At 35.5% G+C, this 16,195-nt stretch overlaps 2 protein-coding genes across 2 annotated transcripts; both read right to left on the bottom strand.

The window, feature by feature from the left end:
* Positions 1-5,762: 5,762 nt before the first annotated feature.
* On the bottom strand, positions 5,763-9,367 carry LOC147513024 (uncharacterized). The gene is made up of 6 exons (XM_086599514.1): positions 9,027-9,367; positions 8,792-8,894; positions 8,227-8,448; positions 7,375-7,543; positions 6,873-6,954; positions 5,763-6,179 (listed from the first exon to the last, which is right to left on the bottom strand). The coding sequence occupies exons 1-6, from the start codon at positions 9,177-9,179 to the stop codon at positions 5,982-5,984; spliced, it is 927 nt and encodes a 308-aa protein (XP_086455640.1). The 5' UTR covers positions 9,180-9,367; the 3' UTR covers positions 5,763-5,981.
* Positions 9,368-10,057: 690 nt separating this feature from the next.
* LOC147513023 (spindle/kinetochore-associated-like protein) lies at positions 10,058-13,495 on the bottom strand. The gene is made up of 9 exons (XM_086599513.1): positions 13,388-13,495; positions 13,188-13,312; positions 12,992-13,107; positions 12,844-12,922; positions 11,794-11,861; positions 11,436-11,541; positions 11,314-11,343; positions 10,728-10,841; positions 10,058-10,367 (listed from the first exon to the last, which is right to left on the bottom strand). The coding sequence occupies exons 1-9, from the start codon at positions 13,482-13,484 to the stop codon at positions 10,293-10,295; spliced, it is 810 nt and encodes a 269-aa protein (XP_086455639.1). The 5' UTR covers positions 13,485-13,495; the 3' UTR covers positions 10,058-10,292.
* Positions 13,496-16,195: the final 2,700 nt, after the last annotated feature.

Genomic DNA, 16,195 nt, shown 5'->3' with positions numbered 1-16,195 from the left:
AATGCTAAAATGCTGTGGAAGCTTATATAAATTTGGTTGTCATTATCTAATTAAGGTTTGACGTTGATATTGTGACATTATATAATATGTTGGGATATATATATTAAATGCAATAGTTTTGGAGAAATAAATGTATAACCGCTATATTATTATAATTGTGAGATGCTAGTAGAGTATTTGTGGATATTTCCCACGGGAGTGTGGCGTAGTGCAATAATATATTGGCACGTGAAAGAATGAAAATGGTTATGAGATATATTGAGATATTTCTAAATATTGTGGTTTAGTGCAATAATGTATTTGACATGCACGTGATATAGTGAAATGATTATGAGATATTTATGTATGACACTTGAATAAACTACGTAACGAAAATCCTAGAACCTAGCTACCACAACTCATGTGATTTGCCCTGTGTGGGCGTGTGCAATTTGATTGGCCCTTCTGGCGTTTCAGTGATCGAATCTGAATAGCCCTTCTGGCGTAAGTAATGTGATTGGCCCTTCTGGCGTTTCAGTAAAGCTGAATGGCCCTTCTGGTGTAGCCGAATGGTGGCTTGATTATTCTGTTCGCAAAATAGAACGAGACGCGCGATATTTGATGCTGAATAGTGGCAGTACTTGCATAATGGCTTTCATGTGAGGGTTATCTAGTGTGCGGCATCCCGCTTAGGGTAGTTACGCACGGAGTGGTTCATTATGTGAGGGGAGGCATGTGGATGTACATGTTCGGCGTTGGGAAGCGATTGTGGTAGCCAGGGAAACTAGATAAGACATAGATACGACGTGATTTTAGGGACACACAAAGAAAACCTTAATTAATATAACTATGGTAATATGTTGGTTAATGATATATCTTTAGACAGATGATTGTATATGGTTTGGCATAAGGGTGGGTCAAACTAATTACTTGGGCAGAGACGACCCACTCTGTAATTGAGCATGAAATGCGGTACGGATATAATATGCTTGGTTGGTTATTTGTTTAGTTAGAACCTAAGGCGCCTCGATGGAGGAACTACATGCCTTATTTATTATGCGTATGGTTTGTTGTGTGGTTAGTGGGAAGTTAAGGCGCCTCAGTGGAGGAACTACCTGCCTTACTTATTATACTTAAGGATGTTGTATTAGTCGTTGAAAGTTAAGGCGCATCGGTGGAGGAACTAACTATCTTATGGATTATGTATATTTTTTGTATAAGTAGATGTTATATTTTAGGGCTACTCACACCAGCATTTTTATAATGCTGACCCGATTTGCATGTTTGCTTATCGGGTGTGTTCATTAAATGAACATAATTGATAAGTCTTGATAGGTTTAGTGTTGAAGAAGATTGGTTACTGCTTGTAGTTTGCGTTATCGTTGCATTTCAAGATAGGCCTTGTTTTCCTTTGAGGTGATATAGATTTTCAGTTGAGATAAGGTTATTTGCATTTTCATTTGTAAATTTTTGTAATAAAGATGACTTTTGTTTAAGTTGAAATTTTTATTGGTTTTTAAATTATCCGCATATTTAAACTGTTTATGGGTTTTTGGAAATGGAGAGTGCGTCACACCTCGAAGATCTAAGAGTCAGGAACAAATATTGTTTTTCCGAATTCTGTCGAAATTCGGGGTGTGACAGTGGCATTGGTATAAAGAAGACCCGGTTTATGAATTGTGCCCTTTTGAGTAAGTGGTTGTGGAGGTTCAGTATTGAGAGTGAGAGACTGTGGAGGAGAATTATTGTCTCCAAGTATGGTTTGAGTCCTTTTGGGTGGGAGAGCCGTGATATACGATCCCCTATGGGTGTGGAGTGTGGAAAGGGATTATGAAAGAAGTTGAGGACTATAGGAAGAATATTTCCAATAAAGTCAACAAAGGGGATAGAGTCAGATTTTGGGAGGATGTTTGGAATGGGGATAGAGCCTTGAGTAGGGATTCTGGGATCTTCTATGCCATGTCAGACAAGAAGAATCAGCTGGTTAGGGATTTTATTGTTATGATAGATGGTACTGCCTCATGGAACATTGATCTCAGACATACATTCAATAACTGGGATATTGATGATTTGGCTAACTTGATGGCGAGATTAGGGTCTCCGCCTAATATCACTCTCGAAGATGATCAACAGGTTTGGGCCCATGATGCCAAAGGTATATTTAATGTTAGATCTTGGTATTCAGCCCTCCTTGTTGCCTCACCTAACCAACCTCATATCCTATCATACCTTGTTTATCCTTGGACTTTCATTTGGAGGGCTAAAATTCCGTCTAGGGTTTCTTTCTTCACTTGGTGTTCGGTTTTGGGTAAAATTTTAACCATTGACAATCTTCAGAAAAGGAAAATGATTATTGTTAATTTCTGCCCTTTTTGCTATGATTCAGGAGAATCCGTTGCTCATACTCTTATCCTTTGCCCTTTTTCTTATACCATTTGGAACTATTTTATTCAATCTGGTTCAATCTCTTGGGTGTGTCCTCGATCTGTTTGTGATCTTTTGATGATGTAGTCTAGTCTATGGTCCCCCACCTGTACTAAGAGAAAGTTGTGGAGTATCATTCCCTTTGTGATACTATGGGGTATATGGTTGGAAAGAAACCGGAGACATTTCAAGGATAGAAGCCTTGACGTTGCACATTTGATTCTTCACATCAAAGGATTGCTTTTCCTTTGGTGTAAGCGGTGGAAGGAGTTCAAGGAGATACCATTCGGGTCATTTGCTTTTTCTTGGGAGGATATCATCCGAGATGGCTAATCACTGTTGTATTTCTGCGTTTCCTTGTTGTTGTCTTTTATTTTACGGTTTTTAGTAGGATATCTCATCCTATATTGTAATTATCTTTTATATAGTTTATATATATATTGATCGTTTATCTCAATAAAAAAAAAAAAAAAAAAAAAAAAAAACAAAAACAAAAACAAAAACTAAACTAATATATTAGGTAAGTAAAAATGATATAGGTTCATAGGAGGGTAATCAGGAAGGCTTCTCAAACAAGCATACAAGCAAAACATGTTTTCAGCAATAGAAACAGAAGAAGGATATTGTACTTCTATGCAAACAAGCACAACATCCAAAAGTCGAATTTCTAAAACAACAACGCCGACAATACATGTATAATGTATGTTGATAACTGGAGTAACCGAAATGTTAAGACTAAGTGAGTATTTTATTGGGTACTTATACACATTTTTAGGTGTAAATTCTTTGTTTTTGGATGAGAAGCAAATGTCATGTCAGTGCAGTTTGGGGTCCATATCTAGATATCCTGTTCCATCTGGGTAGCAATGTAACATAGATAGATACACCTAGTCCAATTAAGCGAAACTATATGAGAGTCTTTAGCCTGAGGGCAGGAGGTTCAACTGTACAACTACATTGTAGGTTGTCCATACTGCAAGGCACTCCCAAGCACCTATACCAAATTATGTTTTGGATCATCTGATTCATGCTCACTAGCTAGGGCAGCTTCAAAATAAAATCTAAAAGTACTGATAAGGGTGCATACTCAGTGTAGAATATACGCCGTTCCACATATTTCTCAAAAATATCAATGAATCTAGGATTCTAGGTATAACAACCATTACAGTATGGGCATCCCCATGAAAGACCATACGCTAATAAAGGGGGCTTATTACAAATTAACACGACTGTCTCCACCCATATAACCATGAAACCATAAAGTGTCTCCCATAAGAGAGATTCTGTCAACATCGTAAGCAGCAGAAAAACTAGAAAATAAAAAATAAAAAATAAACTAAAATAAGAACATTCATAGAAGCTTGCATATATGAAAATCAATTAGAAAAAGCTCATACAAGAATCACAAAGTTTTATCTTAACATCTAACCTGGGGGAGATAAACTTGTACATCCATGCAATCCTTTTATTCCATAGCTTCTAAAATTTCGTCGTACATGTCCTCAAAACTAAAATACTGAGGCTTCAAGCCCTCAAATTGTACTTGTAACTAGAGTGAAGATTTTACACTGAACAGGGAAAATCATCTCAATCGACTTCCACACTTCCGTTGAACTTAATTCCTATTGAACTGCTTCCACACTCTCCATAATAGAATCATCCCTAATCTCATCCTTCAAATCTTTACTTCTAGCCAATCTCAAAACTACGCTTTTGCTACATCAAATCTTTACACATGTCTGTTGGTAGCCTAATACTCCATATAAATTGTATTGTTGTTAAGGGAGAGGAAATTTTGGAAAAAGGGGATACAGTCTCAAACTCGACAAGAAACTCATAATCTTTACTGCACTTAGAAAATTTAATTACGCTATTTTTTATAGTTATGATCTCTCACTAAACACAAATAGCCTTAAGAAAATATCATATTACTCCAAAATTTCTAACCATGCCAAACAAAATCTCAACTAACGCTAGCAAATGAACAGTCTACAATTCTTCAATCCATCTGGGGTAGAAATTTCGGATTCGAATAAACTCTTGTGCAATTGTTTTAGATTGTCGTAAAAAATAGCCTAATCTAAATTTCTAAGTACACTAACGATCACAAGATTATTATTATTATTATTATTATTATTATTATTATATATATATATATATATATAATAATAATAATAATAATAATAATAATAATATATAATATAATTTTTTCCTAGTCAAATTCATGTCCCTATAAGCCTTCGGAATAGATACTTGGGATTACTACAATCGTAATATCTTATATATATGATCTTTCAATTTGACTAGAGTCCACCATTCACATGAAAATTTAGGTGTTCTCATGTCCATCAACTTTGTTTATCGTTTGACTAGGTAAACTATTAGTATGTGCTACATATATATTAACAAAAATGTCAAGTAACATGGACGCTTCATATTCTTAAAAATGTCCGTGTCGGACACACAGACACGTGCATACCATTTCAAATTTAGGTTTCATCTACACCCTAAAGACTAAGAAAATAACTTATGAAAATAGTTACAACTCCATGATATCCCACTTTCATAGTTATTTATTTATAAGGTTGCAATTTGTAAGGTCTTGAATTCAAGATTAGTTGTATAACTCTAAGGAATAGTGAAAGTTTTCTTTCTAGTTAGTTGTGTCCCCCGTGTCCTACTTCATATAGGTTGCCATATCGAATACTCTGTATCCATGTCAGACACCGACACGCATATCCCTGTTAATGTGACTTAGCAAAATTGTTGTTAGTACAAAGTAGGATGACTTTGTCCTGCTATGACAAAACAAGAAATGGACCACACACAAGACATCATCCTATGAACTTTACCACCAAAGTTTCGCACTTGCCCTCGATAAACCCTATATTTTCTTGTCATTTAAACACCCATAAAATCCAAAAATACTCAACAAAGTTTTAAATTGGAATTGATGCTTTCTTACAGAAAAATGCACACTAAGTTCTCCGCAAACATCAAACTCCAAGGTAACTCTACGTGGATGTGAACAATCATTTCACTCATCCCTAAAGCAAATAGGAGTTGGTGTCAACCATTAGGGTATGATGGTTGCAGCAACGATCGTAGCGTTTTCATTGTGACCAGGCCACGTATATAATTGTTACAATTGGCTACACCAGCACCCTGGTATGGCCGGCCTCCTTTTTAAAAGGGTTTATGGAGGGAAAGATTGAAATATATATATAGTCCTTTTCTTTTCCTATAATGAAAGACTTCAGGAACTCGCTTTCTCAATCCAGAAGAAACATATTACAACTACCTGTCATATGAGGATTCCTAGCGTCCTACTTTTTTAAGAGGATTGATAATTGTAACCATTTTAGTTTAAACTTGGTTCACCTTTATGCATGAAATGTTCACTTCCAGAGTGGCTTCCACACATAATTGACAATACATAAGTAGATGGTACGTCGTAAAAACCAACATTGAAAACCTAAATCATATTCTATGGCAGTATCAGCTGGTTGACAAGATGTGGCTCGGATTTTTTTTCTCAAGGCCGGTGCACAGTTGTTATGTAACAATGGACTACCATTCTACCAATGAGGCAGTGACTTCCACCGAGGAATCTTAGCAATGGCTGTGACCTTCTTGAAAACTTGAGAAAATTTTGAAATCTTCGTAGCTGTGGACTGTCTTTCTATGGCCTTCTTCGCATTGGCAGCTTTCTGCACACTGATTATTTTCTTCTGCAGCTTGTCCAATGCCTCCGTTCTTTTTCTTTCGAACTTTTCCTGATACACAAACACACATTCTTAGACAGCATTATAATTTGTAAGGCAAAGAATATGTTCTAATGAACTTAAAACAATTCTTTGTATCAATCGCGAACTTGAAGTCTTTTTTTTACTCATATTCACAAATCGCATTATGAGAAACCATCTATTCCAGAGAAGCTTAACAAAAGTGTGTAATCTGGCATATATTGAACAAGCACAATTACTTTTAAGGCTATATATAACTATGAAGAGGTGATCTCCTTGTCACAAAGACCTCCACATAATAAGTAGTTAGGAATTGAAGCCTTGCATAGTTGCATTGCATGGGAAAGAAAATTGAAGTTTGGAAATTTCCCTAGTGAAGAAACCGTATACTTTAAGAGCTTTGTATCGGAGGAAGGCTAAACAACGTATATATAAAATCAATACTACGAAGTGACGCCCGCGTAAATTTGATAGGACTAGTAGTTTCGTAACCATTTCATTTGAGGAAAAGCTATGGACAACAGTACCAAAGCACGTCTCCAATAAGTTCAGAGTTTTAAGACACCAGTGCCAGTTCTGTTAGATGTTAAATTAAACTTAACGTGGCAACCAGTATAACTAGTGCAGAGGAGGGCTCAAATAGCAACATCTTGGAGGGATTTGACCAATAGAATATCTCAAGCAAACCAACAAAGAATGGTAGTTCGAATAACAAGTAAATACCTCGAATTCCTTTAACTGCATACTGGCTCTAGTGATTTCCTTCAGCTCCCAATCATCAATCTCAGCTTCTTTCCTTCTCAGACTGTTCATAAGAATAGGAATATAGGATTATCTACACCCACATGCGAAGGTCACATATTTGGTAATATCTAAATTAGGAGTCCTATGTGTACAATTAGAGAATTTTGAGTTCTCATTAAGCAATATGCATATGCCAGGACCCAGCACACCCAAATTTAAATTTGATCTACACCTCCGACTACAACCAAAAAACGGTTTGGGAAAAAACAGAGTAAACTCAGAAAACAAAATTGGGAATACAAATGTAATTAGGACACATTAGCCTGAACTGAAAAATGGATGCCAAAACGACATATAACTGATGAAAGCGGTAAAAAAACATGTAGAGAAGTCAGACATAGGATAATGCATGCAAATGAAATATGCACTTGCATTCAATTTCAAGAAGTTATATAGAATACTAGGAAGGATTGAACCACACTTGTTCATCAGCTCGTTGGATTTAGGGTCCTTCCATTCCTCAAATCTCGTTTCAATCTTATCCTTCTTGATTCCAGATATGAAGTCATAAAAGTATCTTTCAACTGATTGAGAAGTTGAATTGGCTTCATCAACATCGAAATCATCTCCACATGCACTGACCATGCTGCCTGCGAAAATCACAATGAGAAAAGATTACATGATAGTATGAGACTATGAGAGTACGAGACTTATACATCTACTCACATAGGTAACAATGCCACAAACAAACTGAACTAGATCATATATCGCAATAAACAAAAATAATAGTCGGGTGTCTCAATAGACCGTTAAGTAAGGGTGGAATTCGAGCTAAACAAGCCGAACTTTACCATGCTCAAGCTCGGCTCACTAATTACACGAGCTTTAAATTGAGCTCGAGCTCGGCTCATATAGTTAAACGAGCGAGCTCGAGCCATAGTTAAACGAGCCGAGCTTAAACGAACCAAGCCCAAGCCGAGCCCGAGCCGCTCGGTTATTTTACACTATAAATGTGCTATTTAAGCTAAACGAGCCGAGCTTCATCAAGCTCATTTGTTACACGAGCTTTAATTTGAGCTCGAGCTCGGCTCATATAATAAACGAGCGAGCTCGAGCCGAGCTTAAACGAGCCAAGCCCAAGCCGAGCTCCGAGCCCTCGGCTCAAATTCCACCCTTACAACTAATTATAGGATCAGAACACGGAACATTAAAACATTTCCACACGGGGAGTTAGTGGAAATAAATTTAGATCAATAGGAATAGAAGAAAGAAAGGACAAAGGGACATTTGCAACTGAATTCTGAAACAGTAAAACTTCAGTTAGAGTGAAGACCTCCAACAGAATGGTGAGTCCCCTTAGTAACTTCATGCTGATTATCCATGCCAAAGTCTTGAAGGATGCAAGAACTAGTAAGTTCTCTGCTTGCGGGCAAACTAACTGTCCTGTTTTCGGATAGAATCATCATAGGCTTCCGATACGTTCTAACTGATTTGGCTTTTCCCACATATTTGCTCCTATTATAATAAGATTTGTCTTCTAGTTTCTCATCAGCATCTGGGGAAACATATGAATTGAAAACAGAAACAAATTAAAAGTTCAGTTCAATTTCATTAGAGAACTTCAAAGGTATAAGCATAAAAAAACACACATACAATCGACAGTAATTATCGATTCAATGTAGCAGGAGATTGTGATGGCCCTCCAGACTTCCAACTATTTATATCTCAAAGTAGCATAAAAAGTATATATAGAAACACATTCACTATGGTCAGATCATGAATATAATTTCAAAGGTTTAGAGTCTCCTCTTGACTATGCAGACTATTCTAGTTTCCAGAACTTTAAAAATAGAGATCCACTAATTTATAAAGAAAAGTAGTATGCGTCAGTGCAGTACCTTTTGAATATAAACCTGAGTTGTCCACATTCTTTGTCTCCTTTTCTACTTCATTGCAGCTAAAGTATGATATGCTTCCACCGTTAGAGGTACACCAAGAATTCTAAGAAAGAAGCACCACCATGCAAAGAAAATAAATATTGAAATCAAATATAAGAAAAAAAAAAGACCTTGTAGTCCAAAAGAAAGAGCGTACTCATCATATGATTCAAGAAACAGATTCTTGAATTGTTACCTGGTGCAATGGGGTGGAAAACTCTGTTGATGCGTATGAAGGGCAGTGTTCTGAAATGTTAGAGTACGAACTAGTTCCTTCAGGGCTGTCGATGGAAGATGGAGAAGGTGGTGGTATTTTGATGAAGGACTTTGTTAGCTGTAATTCTTCCATTAATGACGGCTTATAGTTCTTGGCTTCTTAAAAATGGGATTTCTCTCTTTGGTTCTTGAAGTTCTCTTTCTCTTGAACTATTAGTGAAGCAGAGTGTTTGTTTGTACTATGTGAAACAGAGAAGCATACATGTTAACTCCGCTGTTTCAAGCAAGAATTTGTTGAATGTAACGTGGAATAGGTGCCAGATGGAATTCTCTTCTGGGTCCATTATATAGAGACTCATCATATTGTAGGTTTTCCTTTTTCTTTTCTTTTGCATTTTCCTTCTTAATTAGGATATTATAAACTAAAACTGAGCCAAAGAAGCAGTCAAGTAGGTAAAGTAATTGGTTTATAATAGGGAACAAGTCAAAAGGAAGAGAAAATGATCTTTACCATGGGAAAATAAAGAAAATGATCATCCAAAAATGGAGTGTATTAAGAAATGTTAACTGTGGCCGAAAGGCCAGCAGATCCCAAGTTTCCATGTCTTTCCAAGCCATTTATGGTACAATATAGTCTCTTGTGGGCAATGATCTTATCCGCAGTATCCTATTTATCTTATGCTGGATTTGACAGTTCCTTAAATTGGAGACGATGGAAAATGACAGCAATTCGACTTAGCACCCTTCTTTATGTACCATTTGTTTTCTCTATTTTGTAGGCAAATGCCATGCTAAGAAAACTATAACAGCAACATTCCTTGATAGTAAAAGAAAACATGAGCTTTGTTGTAAAAATGAATACATCACAGTTGTTAAAATGCTAAAGAAAGTTGGGAATTACTGGAGGCCATATTTTAGGACAACTTCGCATTGCCAAGGAATGCGTTTTTTCCAACTTTAACAGAGATTTTAAGGTGCTTCTCGATAAAGACAATGGACTTAAAAAGTAAATTAAATAAATGAAAGGTGGATGAGAATCCATACCCAACTTCTTGCGTATTAGGAATTTCGTAGAACAAGATAACAAGTCTAAACTCTTGTCCCATGTTCCAATTAAAAGCTGTAAGATAGTTGAGACCTTTCATCATATTTTATACTTTCGTAAGTTCGAAGTCACAGTCGTCTACTTAACCATATGTGCTTTTCAATAGAACATACATGAGATTAACAAGGAGTAGAACAATCACTAGGGCTTTGTAAGAGTGATCACACGATGTTGCCGAATTCGAGTCTCATTTATACGACCAAGATGGCGAAGGACCTGTCAATATCAGATTAGAAAAAGTTAGGACATTGTGACGTAATAACAAACGAAGAACACAAAATTAGTGCTCAATCATTTTCATTCACTTAATTCATGTTAATGTTACTTTAGTTCTCATGTTGCACCAGTACAATAGATATGCCACACCAAGGAAGTCTAATAAACCTTCATTTGGGAGTTGACATGGCCACAAAAAGTTCAAGGGCTTCGGATCACAGAAAGAACTACATTTTTTCATCAATGTGTACATACTCAGCTTACATACTTTAGAGTAACCACTAGCTTAGATACTTGGCATGTATCTGATCTAAACCTATAAACATATGTGATACAGCTAACTAGTAAACAGGCACTCACCGTGAGAATAGCTTTCCCAGTATTGTCAAGCTTCAGTGCGGGTCCTTTTATGTCAGATTCTAGGAAAAAATGTTTTCCTTTGACTGCATCGTTCTTTAAAATATCTCTCAGTTCCTGCATGTTTTTTGTCACCGTTAATAAATTAATTCTATAACAAGAATAAGTCCTCCATTTCCAGGAGTCTGTCTGAAACTCAAAGCTTCAAACGCTCTTGATATCGCAAAAACTGACTGTGTTCTCATTACTTTTAGTTAATGGAACACTTGGGGCACAAGGAGTTAAGGTACTGGAACTTAAGGTACAGGATTCTTACATATTTTTCAAATAGTCATATGCGTCATAAGTGAATGAATATTATCAGTGAATGAATCACAATTGACATATTATGTATGGGTTTCAGGACCATTGTTCATGGTCGGATTGTATTGAGACCCTCGAACCCACTATTAGAAACTTCACTTAAAACAGTTTATGGTGTTGAGAACCAGGATAACATAGTGAAGATGTCCTGAGTGCTATATATCCAATTTTTCAGATAAATATCATAAGAAAATTCAGACATTATGAACTAGTTGAGTTTACTTACAAGAGCTTTTTCCCAGGCATTCTCTGGCAACTTCAATCAAGATAATCTCATCAGTCAACTAAATACAACAGGAATTTGAACTAAAGTTAGAGCAGAATTTCAAAACAAAACGGGGAGAAGACCTTATGTTTTGGAGCTGAAATTAGCTGTGCGCTTGTCTCTGCATAGGCAGCCATGTCATTGATTGCTGCATTCACCTTGTCCAGTGTAAGTCTGCCCTTCATGTATCTGCAAAAGGAGCCAAAGTTAGAGTTGCTAATGGAATACAGATACAAGGTAAAACGTTAAACTTCATGTTCAAAACACTTGTGGGAAAACATAATTGGGGTGGCGATACTTTCTTAACCAAGAGACAACTTAATCAAGAAAAAACTGAATGCATGGCAACTCTTAAGTATATAGCTCCTCTATGCACAGGGCTCCTCAATCTCTTCGAAACTTTTTTAATTTCAATTGATATGTAAAGGAAGATTTACTTACGATGACAATGAATCAAGTTCGTCAGCAGTAACATACCACAACGGTGGAGAGCTACGACTCTTTTTCTCCTACAGATTCAGTAAACAAATTATATGAGAACGTCAAATGCTTCAACCATTATATATCAAAAGTTTGCATCTTTAAATTATCACCACACAGAGCATTATCCGGTATGACAGTCAAACAATTCCTATATCCTATTCACCAACTACAGCCATTGTTCTCAAATTAATTTAACACTTATTTTCTTTTACCATTTTCCAAAAAAAAACTACAACTGATTTCTCTTAATAACACGAATAGCGCTTGAGACTAACTATTGGTACTTTCCTTTGATAGTTAAAGGCTTAGACTTAAATGGGCAAAGCCACAAATTCTTTTGCAGATTGACAATCACTCTATTAGTCAGTGGCCTAGTCTGTCACAGAAGTACAGAACATGTGAAGGGCAGATTTATTTCCACTGAATGTATATCTCAAGCTCTAAACCACGGGGATTAGATCAAATGCTATTTTAGTCTTAACTTAAACACAATAACAAATTGTACCACAACGAATGAAAAGAGAAAGCTTTCCATTAGTGGCGACGAGAAACTAAGCACATGTGACCAAAGAGATATTGTTCTTGCATTTATTGTTACTGCTGCAACTTTTAAACAGCAAGATGATGGACACTGTGCATTTGGCCAAGTTGAAATAATAAACAACAAAGAATCCTTGCCATCGTATCAAATTATCAATATATGAATATTGCATTACTAATGACTTAATGCTATTACATTATGTTTAACGCAACGTTAGCTATAGATTCTAAAGGTGTCTTCAAATTTTCAACGAAAGCACATATTTTCTTGCAATGCTTCCAGGCAAAAAAAATTCCCCTCGACTCAAAATTGTGCCCCCTCATCCACCCTAAAGAAATTTTTCCATATATTTTCCAACAATCCATAAGGAAAACGGACGCCATACACACATTTCAGTCCTTAAGCCAAACATGATACAAAGGTGAGTCCATACTCCAGACCAATGTCACAAATTTACTAATTCATACCTTGGGCGGTGGAGCAGGCTCTTCCTCAAGTGCCAAAGACCCTAAACCAATATTTTGGTTATTAATTTCCTGCACCAAACTGAACCAAATGCCATTACAAAACTCCTTTATATCCAACAACAATAAAACAAACCAATAAAAAAAATACCCATTGCTCGCATTTCTAGTAGAAACAGCAGCCAGGCTTGTGTGCATTCCAGAAGGCATATGAGTCAACATAGACTTCAACTTAGTTTGCTGACGCACAGACATTTCAATGAGTTTCTGATAACATTAAAAATAAAACAGATTAATTACAAATAAAAAAAATGTTTATAAAACGGTTAAAATGTATATAAAGCTACTTTGGCTTTTGGGATTGCTTCAGTTTCTTCACGCAATCTGTCTTTAATTGATTGCATTTGAAACTCTAATGCCTTCACTTCTGTGTCAATTTCGGATAAATCGGTAACAATTGCGGCACACGGCAAAAAAAAAAAAAAAATGTAAATTTTAAAAAAAAAAAAAAAAAAAAAACAAGGGAGAATTGTGGATGGGATCTTACTGTTGCGACCGATGACTAATTCTTGAAGCTCTTTAATTCGAGTGTTGAAGGAAGATATTAGTGTATCAAGTGATGCACCAGCTTGCTTCACATCCATCTCTCTCTCTCTCTCCAACTTATTTTTGAGGCTCTGCATATTTTTATTGAAATATATTTTTGGCGGGAAAGATGTGGGCTTGGACTTGGTTGATTGGGCCCTACTACTGGATATTTTATGAAACCCTACTTAAACAGTAGAGAAATTTCCAGTTAATTAGACCAAAGGTACAAACTATTGTTTACATCAAAATAAGTAAGCTTGTGGATGGGCAACTGTTTGCTGTCCACAAAGACTTCAGCTGCTGATTGGTGGAGTGGCTGTCCGAAAAAACTGTTAAACTGCCCCGTCGTTCTCTTATTTACATCTACTTTTCCGTTATTCAATAATACCAACAGGTCGGTTTTGGCTCGGGTTTTAGTGGTTTCGGTTTGGGTTTTACTATTTGCGGTTTTATCGGTTTCGATTCCTAACGGTTTTAGTATGAGAATTATAGAACCCAACCCAAAACCATAAAAACCTGGGGATTTTTATCGGTTTCGGTTATAATTCGGGTCTTTATTATTTATTATGACTAGATTTTTGGACCCGTTCAACGAACGGGGACCGTTTATATATAAATTTTTTTTCACTTTATTATTATGTATCAAAAATCTTACTTCCAAACTATATTCACTCAGACAATAAATTAAAAGATCATCTTGTATTTGGCAGTAGAATACTGAAGCAGAAACTCATTATCTCATTAATATTGTCCAGTATTTACATTGTAGAATGTTCAGGGCATCGACTTATTGCAGTATGGAAATAGCTGATTACCTATTATCCTTTACTTATTTTTTTATCGATATTTGTTAATTGTTATCTTATTTTGCTAAATTCGTTTGTAATAATAGTAAGGGAGGATAAGTAATGATTACATTTACTCACTTGTTTTTGAAGGTCAGCAAACAAAACAATGCTATGATATGAATACCTACTCCAAAGGTGACAAATATATATATTTTTTTTCAATATCGAACACAATATAACTTGAATTAGTCGAATTGGAAAAGTGAGCGTGCTAATATTATAAATTTAAACTAAAAATTAAAGGACTTAATAGTGACAAACTTTCATAAATAAGAAGTGTTAAACCTCGGCCATTAAAAAAATACTATGTGATTAACATACTAAAATTTTGGTATTAAAGTACTAATCCTCATGGTTTTCTTTTCTTTATTATGGAACTCTCCGTGTCCTTCATTCCTTTAATTTTATCTTTGTTGTGTTTATCATCAACCAAACAATCTAGCATAATATTTTTGAGGATCTCGAGTTGATTTTGTTTCTCTTCAACTTGTATTGTTTTCTTAATAAATTCTTTGAAATTGAAGTCTTCAATTTCCATATCACGTTCATCATTTATAAACTGTATTGTGTTAAAAGCTGTTGAATCCTCTGCTTTTGCAACAGAATATGTTGGTCTTCCATTAATTTCTTTAACTATGACGTTTTCACCTTTAATGTTACAGTGTTTTTGAGTCGTCCTCTCTCTAATTCTGTGTTGTAAACCGGATCTTGTTGAATGTTAAGTCCTTCTTCTAGAATTTTCTTTAACATTTTTTTTTTTACATAAGCTGTAATTTTCATACGCCATTATCTGCAATATACATAATAAAATGAAGTCAATAAATTATTGTAAATAATGGTGAAGAGGAAGAAAATAGGCTACCTTGTTTTTCGATATGTGTAGTTAAATTGTTTTTTTTTTTAAGTTAATAGATTATGTTTTACTAAGTGATTGGAAGTTCACTTTTCCTAGGTTTTTAGTTTTGTATATCTCTTAAATTTTGATATTTTGGAACAGCGAGCTTCTCCTTTTTTGCAGCCACCACTCTATTAGGAGCATGGATTATGACACGTGTCGGGTAATTTGAAATTTGGATTTTGAGTTTAATGGTGTGGGCACGTGCAAAATGTGTGAGGGGTAGTTGTTGCATTTTGAAATGGCATAACACCAAACACACCACAATAGACGGTCAAACTTGGTAAATGAATCGTTAACTAACGATAGGATTACCTAAAGCTAAGAAATGTAAAACTTTGGGTTCAACGCAAATACCCATATTTTATTTTAAATTAGATTTTTTTATTTTTTTTAATTAGGTAGAATCTATTGGGTTTAGAAACCTCTAAGTATAACATTTAAGCGGGTATTGTATCTCAAATTCAATTCAAATTTGAGTTGCTACCTCTTATGGAGATATTGAAATGTCTTACACCTAGGTATTCATGCTGATTCATAGCAATATATTGAGAGTTGGCAACGAACAGATGGTTTCTCAACTTCAGAGTTTAGGAAGTGCAGAATACAATACCAACTTATTGAAGTGGTCTGCGTATAGGAGAGAATAAAGCAAACAGTCGAGGTAGGTATGGTCTTTTTTCTCATTTGTCTAAGAAACTTATTAAGGTGTGGTTTTGACTTCCAGTTGGATAGTTGTGTTGTTTTGAAGTTTTGTATCTTCCTGTTGGTAACTCGATTTTGGACGGTTAAAAACTTCGGATTGACTATATAGACCTGTGGCATCTATTGATATCTTCGTGTTTTCACTGGTTAAACTAAATTTTTAACTTGCTGTGGATTTTTAACCTACCGATGTCTTTAAATGTATGAAAATTTGTGTCGAAGTAGGTTTTCTGTGCTAGATCAGTATATTTCTTGATCTTTCTTAGTTCTTGTTTCCCAAATTTCAGCAAATTTTGGAATTGCTGCTATATCTGCTATG

The sequence above is a fragment of the Coptis chinensis genome, chromosome 3 (assembly GCF_015680905.1).
Source record: "Coptis chinensis isolate HL-2020 chromosome 3, ASM1568090v1, whole genome shotgun sequence".
Classification (NCBI taxonomy): Eukaryota; Viridiplantae; Streptophyta; class Magnoliopsida; order Ranunculales; family Ranunculaceae; genus Coptis; species Coptis chinensis.
Note: the sequence above shows the minus strand (reverse complement) of the source record. Positions and strands in the feature narration are given on the sequence as shown.

Excerpts from the sequence above, each read along its gene's own strand:
- LOC147513023 (XM_086599513.1), bottom strand. The coding sequence starts at position 13,484 with ATGGATGTGAAGCAAGCTGGTGCATCACTTGATACACTAATATCTTCC. Across the intron at positions 13,313-13,387 it reads ATTAGTCATCGGTCGCAACA|TGCCGTGTGCCGCAATTGTT; the intron begins GTAAGATCCCAT and ends TTTTTTTTTTTT. Across the intron at positions 12,923-12,991 it reads ACTAGAAATGCGAGCAATGG|TTTGGTGCAGGAAATTAATA; the intron begins GTATTTTTTTTA and ends CATTTGGTTCAG.
- LOC147513024 (XM_086599514.1), bottom strand. The coding sequence starts at position 9,179 with ATGGAAGAATTACAGCTAACAAAGTCCTTCATCAAAATACCACCACCT. Across the intron at positions 6,955-7,374 it reads TCCAACGAGCTGATGAACAA|TCTGAGAAGGAAAGAAGCTG; the intron begins GTGTGGTTCAAT and ends TCTTATGAACAG. Across the intron at positions 6,180-6,872 it reads TGCAGTTAAAGGAATTCGAG|GAAAAGTTCGAAAGAAAAAG; the intron begins GTATTTACTTGT and ends TTTGTGTATCAG.